We start from the raw sequence: 25,138 nt of genomic DNA, 5'->3' as shown, positions 1-25,138 counted from the left end.
TTACCCTTACGTTACTTACTCGATCAAACCACCTCACACCACACATTGTCCTCAAACATCTCATTTCCAGCACATCCAACCTCCTGCGCACAACTCTATCCATAGTCCACGCCTCGCAACCATACAACATTGTTGGAACCACTATTCCTTCAAACATACCATTTTTGCTTTCCGAGATAATGTTCTCGACTTCCACACATTCTTCAAGGCTCCCAGAATTTTCGCCCCCTCCCCCACCCTATGATCCACTTCCGCTTCCATGGTTCCATCCGCTGCCAGATCCACTCCCAGATATCTAAAACACTTCACTTCCTCCAGTTTTTCTCCATTCAAACTCACCTCCCAATTGACTTGACCCTCAACCCTACTGAACCTAATAACCTTGCTTTTATTCACATTTACTCTTAACTTTCTTCTTTCACACACTTTACCAAACTCAGTCACCAGCTTCCGCAGTTTCTCACATGAATCAGCCACCAGCGCTGTATCATCAGCGAACAACAACTGACTCACTTCCCAAGCTCTCTCATCCCCAACAGACTTCATACTTGCCCCTCTTTCGAAAACTCTTGCATTCACCTCCCTAACAACCCCATCCATAAACAAATTAAACAACCATGGAGACATCACACACCCCTGCCGCAAACCTACATTCACTGAGAACCAATCACTTTCCTCTCTTCCTACACGTACACATGCCTTACATCCTCGATAAAAACTTTTCACTGCTTCTAACAACTTGCCTCCCACACCATATATTCTTAATACCTTCCACAGAGCATCTCTATCAACTCTATCATATGCCTTCTCCAGATCCATAAATGCTACATACAAATCCATTTGCTTTTCTAAGTATTTCTCACATACATATATATATATATATATATATATATATATATATATATACACATACATGGTATTGTTGTTCGCTGATGATACAGCGCTGGTGGCTGATTCATGTGAGAAACTGCGGAAGCTGGTGACTGAGTTTGGTAAAGTGTGTGAAAGAAGAAAGTTAAGAGTAAATGTGAATAAAAGCAAGGTTATTAGGTTCAGTAGGGTTGAGGGTCAAGTCAATTGGGAGGTGAGTTTGAATGGAGAAAAACTGGAGGAATTGAAGTGTTTTAGATATCTGGGAGTAGATCTGGCAGAGGATGGAACCATGGAAGCGGAAGTGGATCATAGGGTGGGGGAGGGGGCGAAAATTCTGGGAGCCTTGAAGAATGTGTGGAAGTCGAGAACATTATCTCGGAAAGCAAAAATGGGTATGTTTGAAGGAATAGTGGTTCCAACAATGTTGTATGGTTGCGAGGCGTGGGCTATGGATAGAGTTGTGCGCAGGATGATGGATGTGTTGGAAATGAGATGTTTGAGGACAATGTGTGGTGTGAGGTGGTTTGATCGAGTAAGTAACGTAAGGGTAAGAGAGATGTGTGGAAATAAAAAGAGCGTGGTTGAGAGAGCAGAAGAGGGTGTTTTGAAATGGTTTGGGCACATGGAGAGAATGAGTGAGGAAAGATTGACCAAGAGGATATATGTGTCGGAGGTGAAGTGAACGAGGAGAAGAGGGAGACCAAATTGGAGGTGGAAAGATGGAGTGAAAAAGATTTTGTGTGATCGGGGCCTGAACATGCAGGAGGGTGAAAGGAGGGCAAGGAATAGAGTGAATTGGAGCGATGTGGTATACCGGGGTTGACGTGCTGTCAGTGGATTGAATCGGGGCATTTGAAGCGTCTGGGGTAAACCATGGAAAGCTGTGTAGGTATGTATATTTTGCGTGTGTGGACGTATGTATATACATGTGAATGGGGGTGGGTTGGGCCATTTCTTTCGTCTGTTTCCTTGCGCTACCTCGCAAACGCGAGAGACAGCGACAAAAAAAAAAAAAAATATATATATATATATATATATATATATATATATATATATATATATATATATATATATATATATATATACATATGTATATATATATATATATATATATATATATATATATATATATATATATATATATATATATATATATATATATATATATAGGTATTAAGAATATATGGTGTGGGAGGCAAGTTGTTAGAAGCAGTGAAAAGTTTTTATCGAGGATGTAAGGCATGTGTACGTGTAGGAAGAGAGGAAAGTGATTGGTTCCCAGTGAATGTTGGTTTGTGGCAGGGGTGTGTGATGTCTCCATGGTTGTTTAATTTGTTTATGGATGGGGTTGTTAGGGAGGTGAATGCAAAGTTTTGGAAAGAGGGGCAAGTATGAAGTCTGTTGTGGATGAGAGAGCTTGGGAAGTGCGTCAGTTGTTGTTCGCTGATGATACTGCGCTGGTGGCTGATTCATGTGAGAAACTGCAGAAGCTGGTGACTGAGTTTGGTAAAGTGTGTGAAGGAAGAAAGTTAAGAGTAAATGTGAATAAGAGGAAGGTTATTAGGTACAGTAGGGTTGCGGGTCAAGTCAATTGGGAGGTAAGTTTGAATGGAGAAAAACTGGAGGAAGTAAAATGTTTTAGATATCTGGGAGTGGATCTGTCAGCGGATGGAACCATGGAAGCGAAAGTGAACCATAGGGTGGGGGAGGGGGCGAAAATCCTGGGAGCCTTGAAGAATGTTTGGAAGTCGAGAACATTATCTCGGAAAGCAAAAATGGGTATGTTTGAAGGAATAGTGGTTCCAACAATGTTGTATGGTTGCGAGGCGTGGGCTATGGATAGAGTTGTGCGCAGGAGGATGGATGTGCTGGAAATGAGATGTTTGAGGACAATGTGTGGTGCGAGGTGGTTTGATCGGGTAAGTAATGTAAGGGTAAAAGAGATGTGTGGAAATAAGAAGAGCGTGGTTGAGAGAGCAGAAGAGGGTGTTTTGAAATGGTTTGGGCACATGGAGAAAATGAGTGAGGAAAGATTGACCAAGAGGATATATGTGTCAGAGGTGGAGGGAACGAGGAGAAGTGGAAGACCAAATTGGAGGTGGAAAGATGGAGTGAAAAAGATTTTGAGTGGTCGGAGCCTGAACATGCAGGAGGGTGAAAGGAGGGCAATGAATAGAGTGAATTGGATCGATTTGGTATACCAGGGTTGACGTGCTGTCAGTGGATTGAATCAGGGCATGTGAAGCGTCTGGGGTAAACCTTGGAAAGTTCTGTGGGGCCTGGATGTGGAAAGGGAGCTGTGGTTTCGGGCATTATTGCATGACAGCTAGAGACTGAGTGTGAACGAATGGGGCCTTCGTTGTCTTTTCCTAGTGCTACCTCGCACACATGAGGGGGGAGGGGATGGTATTCCATGTGTGGCGAGGTGGCGATGGGAATGAATAAAGGCAGACAGTGTGAATTGTGTGCTTGGGTGTATATGTATGTGTCTCTGTGTGTATATATATGTGTACATTGAGATGTATAGGTATGTATATTTGCGTGTGCGGACACGTATGTTTATACATTGTGTATGGTGGTGGGTTGGGCCATTTCCTTCGTCTGTTTCCTTGCGCTACCTCGCAAACGCGGGAGACAGCGACAAAGCAAAATAAAAAAAATATATATATATATATATATATATATATATATATATATATATATATATATATATATATGCATAAACATAAGAGTCATATACATATAACCCTACATGCAAAATTCCCCGAACACCGTTTGTGAAACCTGCCGTCTGGCAGATGTTGTAAACATATAATAATTGTAGTATTTATTCATGGTTCCAAAAGTGTATATATAAAGGACAGTGATACTTGTTTATTGCTACTGAATGCTTTCTGTATTCACAGACAATACTACAGTTACGAATTTGTCAACATTTAGGTAATCCATTCGAAACCTCTATAAAGAGCATGCATAATACTGACGTGTCAAATATATTGGAGGATAGGTGTAATACTTTAGAAATATATACCAAGCATGTAAAACTACAAGAATAGCGGACGAAACAATGTGACAATAAGTGAGGGCCTGCGACCATATATGTGAAACTCTGGCATAAGAAATGATCTATCTACTATCTAGTTATAGCCGGACGATATATGATGTAGAACTTGTATTTATCCCTATGTTGTGTATTAATGTCCTATTTGTACAAAAAGAGGCAACGCTGGATAAGTGACAGAATTATTTGTTTAACTATGTAGAACAGGAGGAGGCAGACGATCTCGGGTGGGGTCTGGTGAGGAAGACAGAAGTGTGGCGTTGTGACGAGGGTGGGTACTTCTCAGTGCTGGGTACAGTTGATGTAGTGATACCTGATCGTAATGACATTACAGTTCTTTAAATCTGTAGGTGCCACAAACAAGCTGACAACACAAGTCTGATATAAATGTATATGAAAAAGATGATTACACACAGAGAGGTAGGAAAGAGGAGGAGGGAATGGGGAGAATGCTATCAGGTTTTACGCCGATAATAACCCTAAGCAAAAGGCAACCACTTTCGCGATACATGCTCAGAAGGATGAAATGAAACAGCAATGAATATTCAAAGATACTGACTACCACATGGATGTAACACTATAGTCCTGAAACCAGTGACAGACGATTCAACCAACATATAATGTAATACATAATCAAAATAAAAAAGTGGCAACTCCTCCCTAATAACAGGCTAGTTGAATGTCGGGATGATCAGTAGGCAATAGATGTATGACGTTTGTCACTATGTGTTATGATGTGCTAGTATTACACCACGCAAGTCACACATATTACAGTGTCATAACAAATAAACTCAAAATAAGATGTAGACTAATTCCTGTAAAGCTAACTACATGGTCAGGTTGTCACTGTCCTGGTGTATTTCCTGACGTTGTTGAAACATTATGTATTTCTAAGTTAGGCGTTAAGGTGACTTCACGTGAAGAAAATGTAATATGTCCATAATGAAAGTTAAAGGCTAAAGTACGGTATGTAATTATACATTGCAGTATTTCAATATTCATAGTTTGAAAACCTTTATTATTGGATGAAGGAAACGAATGCAGAGTTGTCTACAATATTACATACAAACTATTGTAGACACTTTACATTCATCTGATAAGTCATCTATATTACATAAGATACTATTAATACGTAGATCAGATCACAGTGACACATGAGTAACATGTAACAGCAGTGAATATCCAACTACAAACACACACTAACATAACTATATTCTGTCCATCCTCCCTCATGGTCGGTCACATTCTGCAAGCGTTTCGGCATTGATTATACCTGTCGTCTGATTATTTCTGGCTTTCTCTTATATACTTCTCACTCCTGGTTTGTGTGCTGTAGCAAGGTTTGTGAAGTTCTCTCTGCACCAGGTTCCCACGTACTCACTACGTTTGCCCAAGAATCATCACTGGGATTGCAATCACAGGCTTTACTTGGCCAGTCTAATAGTTGGATGTCTTGATGTTCAGCGAACCAGCGTTGCATTACTCGAGCCTTGTGGATGGGGGATCGGTTGTGCATTAAGATGAATCATTCTGAATAGGGAAACGCAAATGCTCGCACTGACGGTAGCATAACTGCCTCGAGGATTTCTAGGTATTGGTCAGCTCTGAACCGTCCATGTATAGGTGTGATTTCTCCAACGCCGTGCATGAACATCCACCCCCAAACATTATACGTCACAGGACCACTTTTCACAGTTTCCTATATGTTTTCACGCACATATCTTGTATCATATTGCCGCCAACAATATTGTTTACCATGGGTTGTTGAAGAAAATGTCTTTTCGTCACTAAATATGGAACGTCCCCACTGGTCCATGTCGTTGTTGATGTGCTGCCTTGCAAAGGTGAGTCGTCCTTCACGATGCTTGTCAGTTAGTGTTTCATTATTAGCAGGTATTCTATGGTGTATGGCACCATGCAGTCGTCGTTGTACTGTTTGTGCTGAAACATTGATGTGCAAAATTTTGGTAATGTCAACAGCATTCTGGAAATGGTCTCCGTCAGAAGCATCTCTGATGACCTGATCCTCACGTGCAGTTGTCGCACGTGGTCGTCCTGTTCTCTCATGATCACGTAAACCGCTGCCTTCTTCCTGCCATCTTCGTAACCACAGGTAGACCGACCATGTCTCTGGTAATTTCCAATTCTCTTGATATTTCTATTGGTGATTTATCACTTTCACTCATGCCAGGAAAACAGACAAAAACAAAAAGAAGAAAACATTCGTTTATACTCAGTTTCTTGCTGTCATGTGTAACGCACCAAAACCTCAACTCCCTATCCACGCCCAGGCCCACACACCTTTCCACGGTTCAGTCCATTGACACGTCGACATCCATATATCATATCGTTACAATTCGCTCTATTCCCTGCACGCCTCTCACCCCCCCTTGGATGCTCAGGTCCAGAAGCTCAAAATCTTTTTTACTCTATCCTTCCACCTCCAATTTGGTCTCCGCTTTTCCTTGTTCCTTTTACTTCTGACACATATATGCTCTTTGTTAGCCTTTCCTCACCCATTTTCTCCATATGTCCAAACCATTTCAACACACCCTCTTCTGCTCTCCCAAACACACTCCTTTTATTACCATACATCCCTCTTGCCCTTCCATTGCTTACTCGATCAGACCACTTCACACCATGTATTGTCCATCAAACATTTCATTTCTAATACATCCACCCTCCTCCATGCAAACCTATCAGTAGCATATGCCTCGCAACCATTTGATATTGTTGGAACTACTTTTCTTTCAAACATACCCATTTTCTTTCTCCGAGATAAAGTTTTCTCTTTTCACACATTCTTCATCGTTACCAGAGCCTTCGCCCCCTTCCCCACCCAATGACTTACTTCCACTTCAATGGTTGCATTCGCTGCACTTTGATGCTAATTTTACAGCCAAGTCGACGGAGAGAAGAGAGCATGTTCTCCACTAGTTCAGAGTAGTAATCTGCTTTTAGGTTTCCAAGAAATGTCCTTACAACCAGAGTGAACGAAGACCATGCATCTACCCCAGCATTTTTCACTGAATCTTGGAAATGTGGGTCTTTCATGAGTTTCTTGATTTGCGAACCCGTGGAAAATACTTGCCTTCAGCTTCTCCATGCTCAGAGATGGAAATTTTCTGCATATGTAGTCAAAGTATTCCCGTTTCTGTTCAAAGCCTTCACAAACTGTTTCATTAAACCTAGTTTGATGTGCAGTGGTGGTAAAATGATCTTATCTCTGTCAACTAAGGGTTCTGAGATTACATTCTTTTCTCCAACCGCCATGTTTTCTCTCTGAGGCCATTTTTTTTCACCCAGTGCTCATCCTTAGCTCTACCATTCCAGAGACAGATAAAGCAGGGCTACTTGGTGTATCCACACTGCTGACCCACGAAAAAAGTCACCATCTTAAGATCCACACAGATTAGCCATTGGTGATGGTGGTATGATATCTTGTGTAAGACCATGACGATTGTGTCCTGCTGTTCAGTCATTTTAGTTGATTAACCAATTAGGAGTAATCAATATTTGATGCCATTATGTAGAAGCACTTATTCCAAGCTCCACTTAGAATGAGCTCATGAGAGGTACATTTAGTGATAAGTGCAATATCTCAAAGGCTAGAACTGTTAGAGAGAAATGAAGGTCATTTTCTTATTCAGTGGCATGAATGTACCTTAGGGAGGTGAGTGCTTAGGGAGGTGAATGTAAGAGTTCTGGAGAGAGGCGCAAGTATACAGTCTGTTGTGGAGGAGAGGGCTTGGGAAGTGAGTCAGTTGTTCGCAGATGAGACAGCGCTGGTGGCTGATTCGGGTAAGAAACTGCAGAAGTTGGTGACTGAGTTTGGTAAAGTGTGTGAAACAAGAAAGCTGAGAGTAAATGTGAATAAGAGCAAGGTTATTAGGTTCAGTAGTGTTGAGAGACAGATTAATTGAGAGGCAAGTTTGAATGGTGAAAAACTAAAGGAAGTGAAGTGTTTTAGATATCTGGGAGTGGATTTACCAGCGGATGGAACCATGGAAGGGGAAGTGAATCATAGGGTGGGGGGGGGCGAAGGTTCTGGGAGCGTTAAAGAATGTGTGGAAGACGAGAACGTTATCTCGGAGAGCAAAAATGGGTATGTTTGAAGGAATAGTGGTTCCAACAATGTTGTATGGTTGCGAGGCGTGGGCTATAGATAGGGTTACGCGGAGGATAATGGATGTGCTGGAAATGAGATGTTTGAGGACAATATGTGGTGTGAGGTGGTTTGATCGAGTAAGTAATGAAAGGGTAAGAGAGATATGTGGTAATAAAAAGAGTGTGGTTGAGAGAACAGAAGAGTTGAGAGAACATGAAGAGAATGGGTGAGGAAAGATTGACAAAGAGGATATATGTGTCAGAGGTAGAGGGAACGAGGAGAAGCGGGAGACCAAATTTGCGGTGGAAAAATGGAATGAAAAAGATTCTAAGCGATCGGAGCCTGAACATACAGGAAGGTGAAAGGCGTGAAAGGAGTAGAGTGAATTGGAACGATGTAGTATACTTGGGTCGATGTGCTCTCATTGGATTGAACCAGGGCATGGGAGGCGTCAGGGGTATTCCATGGGAGATTTTGTGTGGCCTGGATATGGAAAGGGAGCTGTGGTTTCGGTGCATTATACATGGTCCTGGTTCAATGCACGTCGATCTCGGTATACCAAAACGTTCCAGTTCACTCTATTCCTTGCACGCCTTTCACCCTCCTGTATGTTCAGGCACAGATCAATCAAAATCTTTTTCACCTCATCCTTCCACCTCCAATTTGGTCTCCCACTTCTCGTTCCCTCCACCTCTGACACATATATCCTCTTTGTCAATCTTTCCTCACCTATTCTTTTCATGTGACTAAACCATTTCAATACACCCTCTTCTGCTCATACATGTATGTTCATATATCCATCATTGCTCATCTTAAAGTGACAAGGTTAGATTATCATCGTTTCAATCTATGTTTCTTAAGGCATTACGTATATGCAATCCAGAGTATATTGATGATGAGTTTAAGAAGATATATTCTATTGGAATTAAGTTGAAGTAGCCTAGATCTTCCATTGATAGATCCTTTAAGTTAGCAAAGAAATCATTTTATAGAGTTGTGACCAAATCTCCCATTGACACCAAGATACTTTTAGTTCTCCCTTTAAATAATGATTTTACTTTACTTCCCATGTTGCTTAAATCCTTTAATGTACATGTTGCCTTCAGCAACAATAATGCTATAATGAATATCTTGATTAGGAACTTACCAGAAAATTCTCCTATGTGCATCAATAAAGTGGCATGTAGAAATTGTGATAAGTTTTAGGTTGGGCTGACTGGTAAGGTTCTTTCTGATAGACTAAAGCAACATAGATATAGCATAATAGCGGGACAAGAATGTAATGCCTTGTTCCAGCATCTTAAAAACTATGATCATTGTATTGACTGGAATAATGCCATCATAGTCATAAACTAGAACTCCAGTTCCACGAGAAATATCAATGAATCGTCTATTGTTGAATACACAAAGAATTATAAACTTAACATTAGTGAAGGTTTATAAAATCTGGATAACTTTATTGTTGATTAGATTTGCAAGCAATTCACCTTCTTGACCATATAATAAGTTTATGATACACTAGTTGTCTGTCTTGGCCACTCGATTGTTTATCAAATGGCGTCCTAGCTACGTTTCTTCGTTGTATATCAAGTGACTGCTATATTTCACTCTTGAGTCTTCCCTGATGTTGTGATTATTGCACGAAAGTGCATTTGGGAACTTATCGTGTTTCATTTTCCCCTGTGGACTCATAGGAATATATATATATATATATATATATATATATATATATATGTATATTTCTTTTTTATTATACTTTGTCGCTGTCTCCCACGTTAGTGAGGTAGCGCAAGGAAACAGACGAAAGAATGGCCCAACCTACCAACATACACATGTATATACATACATGTCTACACACGCACATATACATACCTATACATTTTAACGTATACATATATATATATATATATATATATATATATATATATATATATATATATATATATATATATATATATATATACATAAACAGACATACACATATATACACATTTACTTCCTGCCTTGATTCATTCCCGTCGCCACACCGACACACATGAAATGACAACCCCTTCCTCCCGGATGTGAGCGAGGTAGCGCTAGGAAAAGACAACTAAGGCCATATTCGTTCACGCTCAGTCTCTAGCTGTCACGTATAATGCACCGAAACCACAGCTCCCTTTCCACATCCAGAACGTTGGTATAAAAAAAAAAAACACCTCTTATCTCTACAAAAGCCAATGAACACGTGCTTTCTGGAGGGAAATATACTTTCTGATTTCAAAAGACACCCAAAAAAGTTGTTTTAACTTTATTTCAAATAAAACATAGCATTTGTTTTAACATCACTCCTTTTACAGTAATGATACGCTTTAAAGAGTATCAAGGTGTATCGCACATAATAAAGCTCAGCGGTTGATTATCGGCTGGAATTTTGGTTGATCCGCATATAAAGAAATGAAACTCGAACCAACTCAGCTTTCTTTACTACTCAGATACAAGAAATGAAGATCATAGCGAATTTATAAGGAAGATGCTGAACTGACCTTCATTATCCTGAATTTGGAGACACCTTTCCTGGTGAATCTGTTCTTCACGAGATATTCCATAGTGATGCAGTTTCCGAGGTAAACCGACCTCCCTTCCTCAACGACTGGAAAAATTTTTTCAATGCTATCATAATATCTGTAGACTTTTGCCAGGGCCTGTGAATGTAGAGAAGAAGGTTACTATACTTAGATTTAATCACTTGAAAGCCTTCATTCTTCCAACTTTTATCATAATATATATATATATATATATATATATATATATATATATATATATATATATATATATATATATATATATATATATATATGTATATATATAATCTTCTATAAACAGACAAAAAAAAAATAGACACACAGACACACACACACTTGCGGTGAAGAGTATAGGCTATGTATAAAAGCTTCATCTTGTTGCTTGATGATTATTTATTTCATCATATAGCTTGTGTGCCAGAGAAATTACAATAACTCTAAAGGTTACGTGAGTTAATGAGTCTCACTGTGCCATAAACTGCTTAGAGATGAAAAGCTTTTGTCCCATTATATACGAACGGGCAGCACGCTGGACTAGACTATATTCGAATCCAGTTCACTCAGTGATAAATAGCCCCCCTCTCCTCCCTCATGTGTGCGATGTAACACAAGGAAGACAACAAAGGCCCCATTCGTTCACACTCAGTCTCCAGCTGTCATGTAAGAATGCCCCGAAACCACAGCTCCCTTTCGACATCCAGACCACACAGAACTTTCTATGGTTTATCTCAGACGCTTCACATGCCCTGGTTGAATCCATTGACATCACGTCAACCCCGGTATACCACATCGTTCCAATTCACTCTATTCCTTGCACGCCTTTCACCCTCCTGCGTGTTCAGGCCCCGATCACTCAAAATCTTTTTCACTCCATCTTTCCACCTCTAGTTCGGTCTCCCGCTTTTCCTCGTTCCCTCCACCTCTGACACATATATCCTCTTGGTCAATCTTTCCTCACTCATTCTCTGCATATGACCAAACCATTTCAAAACACCCTCTTCTGCTCTCTCAACCACACTCTTTCTATTACCACACATCTCTTTTACCTTATTATTACTTACTCGATCAAACCACCTCACACCACATATTGTCCTCAAACATCTCATTTCCAGGACATCCACCCTCCTGCGCACAACTCTATCCATAGCCCACGCCTCGCAACCATACAACATTGTTGGAACCATTATTCCTTCAAACATACCCATTTTTGCTTTCCGAGACAATGTTCTCGACTTACAAATATTCTTCAAGGCTCCCAGAATTTTCGCCCCCTCCCCCATCCTATGATTCACTTCCGCTTCCATGGTTCCATCCGCTGCCAAATCCACTACCAGATATCTAAAACACTTAACTTCCTCCAGTTTTTCTGCATTCACACTTACCTCCCAATAGACTTGACCCTCAACACTACTGTACCTAATAACCTTGCTCTTATTCACATTGACTCTCAACTCTCTTCTTTCACACTCTTTGCCAAACTCAATCACCAGCTTCTGCAGTTTCTCACTTGAATCAGCCACCAGCGCTGTATCATCAGCGAACAACAACTGACTCACTTTCCAAGCTCTCTCATCCACAACAGACTGCATACTTGCCCCTCTTTCCAAAACTCTTGCATTCACCTCCCTAACAACCCCATCCATAGACAAATTAAAGAACAATTGAGGCATCACACACCCCTGCCGCAAACCTACATTCACTGAGAACCAATCACTTCCCTCTCTTCCTACACGCACACATGCCTTACATCCTCGATAAAAACTTTTCACTGCTTCTAACAACTTGCGTCCCACACCATATATTCTTAATACCTTCCACAGAGCATCTCTATCAACTCTGTCATATGCTTTCTCCAGATCCATAAATGCTACATACAAATCCATTTGCTTTTCTAAGTATTTCTCACATACATTCTTCAAAGCAAACACCTGATCCACACATCCTCTAACACTTCTGAAACCACACTGCTCTTCCCCAATCTGATGCTCTGTACATGTCTTCACCCTCTCAATCAATACCCGTCCCATATAATTTACCAAGAATGCTCAACAAACTTATACCTCTGTAATATGAGCACTCACCTTTGTCCCCTTTGACTTTGTACAATGGCACTATGCAAGCATTCCGCGAATCCGTAGACACATCACACCTCACCATGAATCATACATTCATTAAATAACCTTACCAACCAGTCAAGAATACAGTCACCCCTTTTCTTGATAAATTCCACTGCAGTACCATCCAAACCCACTGCATTGCTGGCTTTCATCTTCCTAAAAGCTTTTACTACCTCTTCTCTGATTACCAAATCATCCTCCCTACCCCTCTCACTTTGCAAACCACCTCGACCAAAACACCCTATATCTGCCACTCTATCATCAAACACATTCGACAAACCTTCAAAATACTCCATCCATCTCCTTCTCAGATCACCACTACTTGTTATCACCTCCCCATTAGCCCCATTCACTGAAGTTCCCATTTACTCCCTTGTCTTACGCACTCTATGTACCTCCTTCCAAAACATCTATTTCTTCTCCCTAGAATTTAATGATATTCTCTCACCCTAACTCTTATTTGCCCTCTTTTTCACCTCTTGTACCTTTCTCTTGATCTCCTGCCTCTTTCTTTTATGTTTCTCCCACTCATTTGCATTGTTTCCCTGCAAAAATCGTCCATATATATATATATATATATATATATATATATATATATATATATATATATATATATATATATATATATATATATATATATATATATATATATATATCTTTTTCTTTTTATACTATTCGCCATTTCCCGCCTCAGCGAGGTAGCGTTAAGAACAGAGGACTCGGCCTCTGAGGAAACATCCTCTCCCGGCCCCCTTCTCCGTTCCTTCTCTTGGAAAATTAGAAAAAATAAAAAATGAGTGGGGTAGATTTCCAGCTCCCCGCTCCCTTTCCTTTTAGTCGCCTTCTACGACACGCAGGGAATACGTGGGAAGTATTCTTTCTCCCCTATCCCCAGGGATATATATATATATATATATATATATATATATATATATATCATTATTTTTTATTATTATTTTGCTTTGTCGCTGTCTCCGGCGTTTGCGAGGTAGCGCAAGGAAACAGACGAAAGAAATGGCCCAACCCACCCCTATACACATGTATATACATACACGTCCACACACGCAAATATACATACCTATACATCTCAATGTACACATATATATACACACACAGACATACATATATACCCATGCACACAATTCACACTGTCTGCCTTTATTCATTCCCATCGCCACCTCGCCACCTCTTAATGTTTCTGAATATCACAAATTCAGTATTCAAGGGACATGATGAAATCAATAACTCTGTGTTGTGTTCGGTTACATTGGAGCTCACCTTCTCACCACCACTTTGGATGGTTGCATTTATGAAAACGTGACATACTAAAATACAAAAAACGAAAGTTTGCGTATTACGTAAGAAACAGTACACCTTTCCCTGCTAAATGCAGGGACACCATATGCCACGATTTTAGCCTTGCGTGATGTGGAACATTGATTGTAGTGTGACGTAGAATATTGTTCGTGTTAATGTTCCAGGTTGTGGACTTCGCTAACGTTACTTATGTTCACTAACCTTTACGTAGGGATCACTTGATTTGGCAAATCCATCTCTAAATAGCCATCCTAAAGCCCCCACATCGAGGCCTGACTCATACAGGTCCTTGAAGGTCTGCATCACAGTCGGTTGCTTCTTCACCAATAAGAAAGACTTTAGATTAGCCGAGTAGCTAATGGTCAGTATCATGGTGTACAGCCACAGGAACTGGACGAAGACTTGAGTGCCGGGATTGCGGGGAAGGGAAGCATGAGCCTCACAAAAGTGAACACCAAAGGCGTAGTACCAGCTGAAGCTGAGGTCCTGAAGGTTTCTTCGTTCACCTCCACTGTTGAAAACGTTACAGAGCAAGATGACTATATATACCCAATATCATACTTAAGATATCTTATGAGAAGCAGAATTTTTTTCCAATAGATTATCATTACTTCTGGAAGTTTTAGGTGAGCTAAACGTTTTGAAAAATTCCATCAGGAATTGCGTTGGTCTGATATACTTTCTGTTGGCAGACACGCTTCTCAAACTTTCATGGATACAAAAATTTGGCACATGCTGGTACTGACTATCCCATCTAAGAAAACAGAAATCTATATATTTCACTACCGCGAACATATACAGGCTCCTACATGTATCAAGAAGTTGACCCATCTTTTCCTCAAACTCTCCAGACATCATGACGAAAGAAATAGAAATATTGCTACGAAACATTGCTTTCCTAGCTCCTACATGCTAAAATCCTTTATGCAAGGGATTTTGATGTATACAATAGATGATGATTTGGCTCTCCGCGGGATGATCCCGGTGGAGCTGAGGCCATATCTTTACCCTCTGTAACGATCTGGAGCAGATGATTAAGCACGAACAAAACTTCCCGACCATAACAGCTCTTCTAAATCAATTTCTCTCTCTCTCTCTCTCTCTCTCTCTCTCTCTCTCTCTCTCTCTCTCTCTCTCTCTCTCTCTCTCTCTCTCTCTCTCTCTCTCTCTCTCCTTTTACTACATGCACACTGTCTTTTTAAGGGTCTTCAAACACAATTTTATCTATATCACTTCACATTGGTCTTCTTCACCCTGTGTTCCCTTTCGAAACGTTATCTTTGGCACTTTGAGAGAGATCGGCAAAAATCCCTGCGCGGTCTTTTTACTGACTTCCAGGGAAGGGTACTACTTCGCTGGCCAGGATATATAATATTTTGCCGAACGGAGAGCAGAGGCTTTCTTGTCTTGGATGGAATCCTATATCCCATCTTACATTAATGATTTCATAGCTTAGTCACCATTATCATAGTTCCTGCACTGAGGTCTATCATAACAATGAACACAGTATACCAGTCCATGAATCTCAGTGCATCCCCTAAAATCCATCTCAATTTCAATGATGCTCTAAGTCATTGCAAAGCTGTTTCCGTAGAGTTAAGCACATCCTCATATAAAAGAGGTTACTAGGTACAGTAGAGTTAAGGGAAAAGTCAATTTGGAGGAAATTTAAATGGAAAAACCCTCCTGCATATATATTTTATCCCTGGGGATAGGGGAGAAGGAATACTTACCAAGCATTCCTTGCCTGTCGTAGAAGGCGACTAAAGGGGACGAGAGCGGGGGGTTAGAAACCCTCCCCTCCTTGTAGTTTAACTTTCTAAAAGGGGAAACAGAAGAAGGAGTCACGCGGGGAGTGCTCATCCTCCTAGAAGGCTCAGATTGGGTTGTCTTAATGTGTGTGGATGTTACCAACATGAGAAAAAAGGAGAGATAGGTAGTATGTTTGAGGAAAGGAACCAGGATGTTTTGGCTCTGAGTGAAACGAAACTCAGGGGTAAAGGAGGAGAGTTGTTTGGGAATGTCTTGGGAGTAAAGTCAGGGGTTAGTGAGAGGACAAGAGCAAGGGAAGGAGTAGCACTACTCCTGAAACAGGAGTTGTGGGAGTATGTGATAGAGTGTAAGAAAGTAAACTCTAGATGGATATGGTTAAAGCTGAAGGTTGATGGAGACAGATGGGTGATTGTTGGTGTATATGCACCTGGGCATGAGAAGAAAGATCACGAGAGGCAAGTGTTTTGGGAGCAGATGAATGAGTGTTAGTGGGTTTGATGCACTAGACCGGGTTATACTGATGGGTGATTTGAATGCAAAGGTGAGTAATGTGGCAGTTGAGGGATAATTGGTATATATGGGGTGTTCAGTGTTGTAAATGGAAATGGTGAAGAGCTTGTAGATTTATGTGCTGAAAAAGGACTGGTGATTGGGAATACCTGGTTTAAAAAGAGATATACATAAGTATACGTATGTAAGTCGGAGAGATAGCCTGAGAGCATTATTGGATTACGTGTTAATTGATAGGCGTACGAAAGAGAGACTTTGGATGTTAATGTGCTGAGAGGTGCAACTGGAGGGATGTCTGATCATTATCTTGTGGAGGCGGTGAAGATTTGTAGAGATTTTCTGAAAAGAATAGAAAATGTTGGGGTGAAGAGAGTGGTGAGAGTAAGTGAGCATGGGAAGGAGACTTTGTGTGGAAGTGCCAGGAGAGACTGAGTACAGAATGGAAAAAAATGAGAACAAAGGACGTAAGGGGAGTGGGGGAGGAATGGGATGTATTTAGGGAATCAGTGATGGCTTGAGCAAAACATGCTTGTGGCATGAGAAGCGTGGGAGGTAGGTTGATTAGAAAGGGTAGTGAGTAGTGGGATGAAGTAAGATTATTAGTGAAAGAGAAAGAGAGAGGCATTTGGACGATTTTTGAGGGGGAAATAATGCAAATGACCGGGAGATGTATAAAAGAAAGAGGCAGGAGGTAAAGAGAAAGGTGCAAGAGGTGAAAAACAGGGGCAAATGACACTTGGGGTGAGAGAATGTCATTAAATTTAGGGAAAATGAAAAGATGTTTTCGAAGGAGGTATATAAAGTACGTAAGACAAGGGAACAAATGGGAACTTCAGTGAAGGGGGCTAATGGGGAGGTGATAGCAAGTAGTGGTGATGTGAGAACGAGATGGAGTGAGCATTTTCAAGGTTTGTTGAATGTGTTTGATGATAGAGTGGCAGATATAGGGTGTTTTGGTCGAGGTGGTGTGCAAAGTGAGAGGGTTAGGGAGGATGATTTGGTAAACAGAGAAGAGGTAGCAAAAGCTTTGCGGAAGATGAAAGCCGGCAAGGCAGCGGGTCTGGATGGCATTGCGGTGGAATTAACTAAAAAAGGGGGTGACTTCATTCTTGACTAGTTGGTAAGGTTATTTAATGTATGTATGATTAATGGTGAGGTGCTGAGGATTGGACGGAATGCTTACATTGTGCCATTGTACAAAGGCAAAGGGGACAAAGGTGAGTGCTCAAATTATAGAGGTATAAGTTCGTTGAGTATTCCTGGGAAATTATATGGAAGGGTATTGATTGAGAGGGTGAAGGCATGTACAAAGCATAAGATAGGGGAAGAGCAAGGTGGTTTCAGAAGTGGTAGAGGATGTGTGGATCAGGTGTTTGCTTTGAAGAATATATGTGAGAAATACTTAGAAAAGCAAATGGATTTGTATGTAGCATTTATGGATCTGGAGAAGGCATATGATAGAGTTGATAGAGATACTCTGTGGAAGTATTAAGAATACATGGTATGGGAGGAAAGTTGTTAGAAGCAGTGAAAACTTTTAATCGAGGAAGTAAGGCATGTCTACGTGTAGGATGAGAGGAAAGTTATTGGTTCTCAGTGAATGTAGGTTTACGGCAGGGGTGTGTGATGTCTCCATGGTTGTTTAATTTGTTTATGGATGGGGTTGTTAGGGAGGTTAATGCGAGGGTTTTGGAAAGAGGGGCAGGTATGCAGTCTGTTGTGGATGAGAGAGTTTGGGAAGTGAGTCAGTTGTTGTTCGCTGATGATACAGCGGTGGTGGCTGATTCATGTGAGAAACTGCAGAAGCTGGTGACTGACTTTGGTAAAGTGTGTGAAAGAAGAATGTTGGAAGTAAATGTGAATAAGAGCAAGGTTATCAGGTACAGTAGGGTTGAGGGTCAAGTCAGTTGGAAGGTAAGTTGAATGGAGAAGAACTGGAGAAAGTGAAGTGCTTTAGATACCTGAAGTAGATTTGGCAGCGGATGGAACCATGGAAGCGGAAGTGAATCATAGGGTGGGAGAGGGGACGAAAATTCTGTGAGCCCTGAAAAATATGTGGAAGTCGAGAATATTATCTCGGAAAGCAAAAATAGCTATGTTTGAAGGAATAGTGGTTCCAACAATGTTGTATGGTTGCGAGGCGTGGGCTATGGATAGAGTTGTGCGCAGGAGGGTGGATGTGCTGGAAATGAGATGTGTGAGGACAATATGTGGTGTGAGGTGGTTTGATCGAGTAAGTAATAATAGGGTAAGAGAGATGTTAGGTAATTTAAGAGTGTGGTTGAGAGAGCAGAAGAGGGTGTTTTGAAATGGCTTGGACACAAGGAGAGAATGAGTGAGGAAAGATTGACAAAGAGGATACATGTGTCGGAGGTGGAGAGAACGAGAAGTGGGAGACCAAATTGGAGGTGAAAAGATGTAGTGAAAAAGATTTTGAGTGATCGAGCCCTGAACATGCAGGAGGGTGAAAGGCGTGCAAAGAATAATAGAGTGAATTCGAATCATGTGGTATACCGGTGATCGACGTGCTGTCAATGGATTGAGCCAGGGCATGTGAAGTGTCTCGGGTAAACCATGGAAAGTTCTGTGGGTCCTGGATGTGGGAAGGGGGCTGTGGTGTCGGTGAATTATTACATGACATTACATGACATTACATGGGGCATTTGTTGTCTTCCTAGCGCTACTTCGCGCACAAGAAGGGGGAGGGGATTGTTATTTCATGTGTGTCAGGTTGGCGATGGGGATGAATAAAGGCAGACAGTACGAATTATGTACATGTGTATATATGTATATGACTGTGTGTGTATATATATGTATGCGTTGAGATGTATAGGTATGTATATTTGCGTGTGTGGACGTGCATGTATGTACATGTGTATGTGGGTGGGTTTGGCCACTTTTTCGTCGCTAAGGGTAGAGACAGCGACAAAGCAAAATAAAAATAGAAATACACACACACACACACACACACACACACACACATATATATATATATATATATATATATATATCATTTTTATTTATTTTGCTTTATCGCTGTCTCCCGCGTTAGCGAGGTAGCGCAAGGAAACAGACGAAAGAATGGCCCAACCCGCCCACATACACATGTATATACATACATGTCCACACACGCAAATATACATCTCAATGTACACATATATATACACACACAGACATACATATATACACATGTACACAATTCATACTGTCTGCCTTTATTTGTTCCCATCGCCACCTCGCCACACATGAAATAACAACCCCCTCCCCCCTTCATGTGTGCGAGGTAGCGCTAGGAAACACACCAAAAAGATTTTGAGTGATCGGGGCTTGAACATACAGGAGGGTGAAAGGCGTGCAAGGAATAGAGTGAATTGGAACGATGTGGTATACCGGGGTCGACGTGCTGTCAATGGATTTAACCAGGGCATGTGAAGCGTCTGGGGTAAACCATGGAAAGTTGTTTGGGGCCTGGATGTGGAAAGGGAGCTGTGGTTTCGGTGCATTATTACATGACAGCTAGAGACTGAGTGTGAACGAATGGTACCTTTGGTGTCTTTTCCTAGCGCTACCTCGCACACATGAGGGGGAAGGTGGTTGTTATTTCATGTGTGGCGAGGTGGCGATGGGAACAAATAAAGGAAGACAGTATGAATTGTGTACATGTGTATATATGTATATGTCTGTGTGTGTATATATATGTGTACATTGAGATGTATAGGGATGTATATTTGCGTGTGTGGACATGTATGTATATACATGTGTATGTGGGCGGGTTGGGCCATTCTTTCGTCTGTTTCCTTGCGCTACCTCGCTAACGCGGGAGACAGCGACAAAGCAAAATAAATAAAATAAATAAATAGATAAATATATATATATATATATATATATATATATATATATATATATATATATATATATATATATATATATATATATATATATTTGGACGATTTTTGCAAGGAGATGATGCAAATGACTGGGAGTTGTGTAAAAGAAATAAGCAGGTCAAGAGAAAGGTGGAAGAGGTGAAGAAGAGGGCATATGAAAGTTGGGTTGAAAGAGCACCATAAAAAAAGATCTTTTGGATGGATGTAATTAAGTGCGTAAGACAAGGGAACAAATGGGAACGTCAGTGAAGGGGGCTAATGGGGAGTTGATAACAAGTAGTGGTGATGTGAGAAGGAGATGGAGTGAGTATTTTGAAGGTTTGTTGAATGTGTTTGATGATAGAGTGGCTGATATAGGGTGTTTTGGTCGAGGTGGTGTGCAACGTGAGAAGGTTAGGGAAAATGATTTGGTAAACAGAGAAGTGGTAGTTAATTGCTTTGCGGAAGAAGAAAGCTGGCAAGGCAGCGGGTTTGGATGGTATTGCCGTGGAATTTATCAAATTAGGGGATAACTGTATTGTTGACTAGTTGGTAGGGTTATCTAATGTATGTATGACTTATGGTGAGATGCCTGAGGATTGGCGAAATGCTTGCACAGTGCCATTGTACAAAAGGAAAGGGGATAAAAGTGAGTACTCAAATTACAGAGGTATAGGTTTGTTGAGTATTACTGGGAAATCATATGGGAGGGTATTGATTGAGAGGGTGAAGGCATGTACAGAGCATCAGATTGGGGAAGGGCAGTGTGGTTTCAGAAGTGAGGATGTGTGGTTCAGGTGTTTGCTTTGAAGAATGTATGTGAGAAATACTTAGAAAAGCAATGAATTTGTATGTAGCATTTATGGATCTGGAGAAGGCATATGATAGAGTTGATAGAGATCCTCTTTGGAAAGTATTAAGAATATATGGTATGGAAGACAAGTTATTAGAAGCAGTGAAAAGTTTTCATCGAGGATGTAAGGTATGTGTACATGTACGAAGAGAGGAAAGTGATTGGAGGTAGTGAAGTGTTTTAGATACCTGGGAGTGGACTTGGCAGCGCATGGAATCATGGAAGCGGAAGTGAATCATAGGGTGGGGGAGGGGGCGAAAGTTCTGGGAGTGTTGATAAATATGTGGAAGTCGAGAAAGTTTTCTTGGAAAGCAAACAATGGCATGTTTGAAGGAATAGTGGCTCCAACAATGATATATGGTTGCGAGGCGTGGGCTATAGATAGAGCTGTGCGGAGGAGGGTGGATGTGCTGGGAATGAGATGTTTGAGGACAATATGTGATGTGAGGTGGTTTGATCGAGTAAGTAATGAAAGGATAAGACAGATGCCTGGTAATAAAAAAAGTGCAGTCGAGAGAGAAGAGGGTGTTTTGAAGTGGTTTGGTCACATGGAGTGAATGAGTGAGGAAAGATTGACAAAGAGGATATATGTGTCAGTGGTGAAGGGAACGAGGAGAAGTGAGAGACCAAATTGAAGGTGGAAAGATGGGGTGAAAAAGATTTTGAGTGGTCGGTGCCTGAACATGCAGGAGGGTGAAAGGCGTGCAAGGAATAGATTGAATTGGAACGATGTTGTATACAAGGGTCATTGTGATATCAATGGATTGAACCAGGTCATGTGAAGCTTCTGGGATAAACCATGGAAAGTTATGTGGGGCCTGAATGTGGAAAGGGAGCTGTGGTTTCGGTGCATTATACATGGCAGCTAGAGAATGAGTGTGAACGAGTGTGGCCTTTGTTGTCTTTTCCTAGCGTTACTTCGTGATTTTCTACTTTTATATGATGGTGAGTTAAAATTGTCCATGATTGAATCGAGTTTATTACAAATTTCCTCTCACTAATCATAAAGTCTTACTACCTCTGGTACAGTTCTAGTGATGATGCAAACACAATTAAAGTGTTACTTTGTACTGCAGTCGGATATGTGGGAACAATAATAATCGCATAGTTTTGTTTAAAATTTAAAGGAAGAAGTGTAAATATGAAAGACATGTGAACCAATCATATATAAAGTACACAAAATAAATATTTGATTATCATGTTGGATGAATAATGAAACAACCGAAGACAAAGAAGGCATTTCTTGAGCATGAACACAGTATTACTATGTATACACAATAGAAAGATATGTTTATCTCGTTCAGGATGCAACTAGGCAAATATGTGAAAACTTAAAACTATGAAACCATTACAAAATTAGATGATGATTGTAAACAAGGCACAAAGTGAATGTATTAATGGAAAATTGAACAAATGTTTTGCAACAATACGTTATGATCTCCAGTATATTGACTCACCATCGGTCGCTGGCCCGAGCCATAAGGAAGAGAAGTGGTCCTGAGACAATGATGCCCACGAGGACAGCCAGCCAGGTCCACTGGTGGAAGGGGAAGGCCAGGGACTGCCAGTGAGGCAACGGAGGCTCCATGCGGGTCATGAAGCATACTGACTGTGTTCATTGGAAATTTCTAGTTAGTGACGGTGTCTAGAGGTTGTGGGTACAAGACTAGTGTTTCATTTTCAAAGGAGTTCTATAGATCAATTATCAGGATGAAAATCTTAAGTACAGCTGGACTTTAACGCATTCATTGGTTCACTAATAAAAAATCATACGTACATAAAACAATATAATAGCTTTTCATCTGAAAATGAAAGTCCAAATTAGTGTTGGATGTGTTACACCTTCACACACCTAAGATGTTTAATACGGAATTACCTATAGGGTCACTTTGTCAGTATCAATGTTATTTTTTTCCATTAATTCCTAGTTTATCAAACCATTCATTATTTGAAAGAAATACTTCCGGAACTTTATCCAACATTACTTGTAACAATCAGAAACTTTGTCGTGTGGTAACAGTTAGTATAAAGAATAATATTGTCATGGATAAGGGGACATATTATGGACAAATTTATGGTATGACTATGGGAAGCTCTTAATCTGCGTTTCTAGCTAAACTATTTAAAAGATATTTTAAAACCGCTTTATTACACTATATATCTCTCTCCTTTTGTATATGATGAAATTGTATAGATTATTTCTTTTTTCGGTTTTTGGCAATAGACAGAAATATTCATGAATTTTTGTCATATCTAATCAACTGGAGTCTCAGTAATGGAATCACATTTAAATTGGAAAATGATGATTGAAATACATTCTAAGGTGTTGTGACAAACAGGGAAAATGATAATCCGAACTTATTTCCATATGAATGAAAAATGCATTCCTACTTAGCAATTTATCATAATGTCATTTCATGATACTTATGCAAAGAAATCGATTGTTCTTCCATGTTCTTATGGACTTAAAGGATCTTAGGCCATTCCTGTAGTGATGAGGATATAATGACTTATTTGAAGGTCCGTATTGTATATACTCGTTCAAAATTTAATGCACCTTAAAAAGCTTTAAGAACATTTTGTTCAGACAGGTCAAGCATCGTTACTGATTAGGAACAAAAAAGTATTCTTCCTTATAATAAAAATTTCAAACGTGGAAAATAAACCCACCGAAAGATAAGAACAAATATTGCATTTTGAAGTACATATTCCATGGGGGAGCAGTTAATAAATGACAAACCTGAAGATAAAATAAAAACACAGGTGTCCAAATTGATAACACTAAAAGAGTGTTCACGAAGTGCATATCATGGTGATGCAGAGAGATTTAAACCCAGTGAAGTGTTCTTGAGGGAAGAAAAAAGGATACTGTTAGAGATTACATTTACATGACTGACCACCATAACTGTCAGTTTTCATATATAAAGATCATGTCAAGTGGAGTATTTTGAAATCCTGTGTAATAAGTTGCACACTTTATTGTAGTTATTAGTTAGATCATTTCTGTTAAGGAATTGTGTCTGGTAAAATTATCAAACGAACCCATAATCTGGTCCAGGCCTCAAACACTGAATTTCAGGTCATAATGAGTGGGGTGACATAATATTCTTGAGTTACATTCTTCTCAGATACAAAAGGTAAATTACCTTTTTATATGTTGTTCCATCGTGTCTCTCACTCAAAAAAACATTTAAGAGATGCCTATAATGGGTCGAAACTGCATTGAAACTATTAAAATAAAGAGAGGGGCGAGTATGCAGTCTAATGGGGATGAAGGGGCCAGGAAAGTGAGCAGTTATTGTTCACGGATGATGAACCACTGATGGCTGATTCGAGTGACAAACTGCATAAGTTGGTGACTGACTATGCAAAAGGAGAAAGTTGAGAGTGAATATGAATAGAAGCAACGTTACTAGGCTCAGGTGGGTTGAGGGACAAGGTAGTTGAAATATAAAAAATTCTGGGATCGGTGTAGAGTGTGTGGAAAGAGAAAATATTATCTCAAAGAGCAGAAATTTGTATGTTTAAAGGAAAAGTGGTTCCAGCAAAATTATATGGTTGCGAGGTATCGGCTATAGATAAGATTTTGCGGCGAAGGGTGGGAGTGTTGGACATTAAATGTTTCAGGACAATTTATGGTGTGAGGTGTGTTGATGAAACAAATCAGGAAAGAGTAAGACAGATATATATATATATATATATATATATATATATATATATATATATATATATATATATATATATATATATATATATATATATATATACATATATATATATATATATATATATATATATATATATATATATATATATATATATATATATATATATATATATATATATTATCCCTGGGGATAGGGGAGAAAGAATACTTCCCACGTATTCCCTGCGTGTCGTAGAAGGCGACTAAAAGGGAAGGGAGCGGGGGGCTGGAAATCCTCCCCTCTCGTTTTTTTTTTAATTTTCCAAAAGAAGGAACAGAGAAGGGGACCAGGTGAGGATATTCCCTCAAAGGCCCAGTCCTCTGTTCTTAACGCTACCTCGCTATAGCGGGAAATGGCGAATAGTATGAAATATATATATATATATATAT

General features: G+C 40.1%; 1 protein-coding gene across 1 annotated transcript in view; it reads right to left on the bottom strand.

The window, feature by feature from the left end:
* The window catches only part of LOC139746814 (ionotropic receptor 21a-like), a 179,106-nt gene that overhangs the window by 30,407 nt on the left and 123,561 nt on the right, over window positions 1-25,138 (bottom strand). The window contains exons 8-10 of the mRNA XM_071658394.1: window positions 22,500-22,651; window positions 14,242-14,551; window positions 10,568-10,726 (exon numbers count right to left, since the gene is read on the bottom strand). Of these exons, the coding sequence (XP_071514495.1) occupies window positions 10,568-10,726; window positions 14,242-14,551; window positions 22,500-22,651 (621 nt within the window). The remainder of the gene's footprint in view (window positions 1-10,567; window positions 10,727-14,241; window positions 14,552-22,499; window positions 22,652-25,138) is intronic.

The sequence above is a fragment of the Panulirus ornatus genome, chromosome 5, assembly GCF_036320965.1.
Source record: "Panulirus ornatus isolate Po-2019 chromosome 5, ASM3632096v1, whole genome shotgun sequence".
Taxonomy (NCBI): domain Eukaryota; kingdom Metazoa; phylum Arthropoda; class Malacostraca; order Decapoda; family Palinuridae; genus Panulirus; species Panulirus ornatus.
Note: the sequence above shows the minus strand (reverse complement) of the source record. Positions and strands in the feature narration are given on the sequence as shown.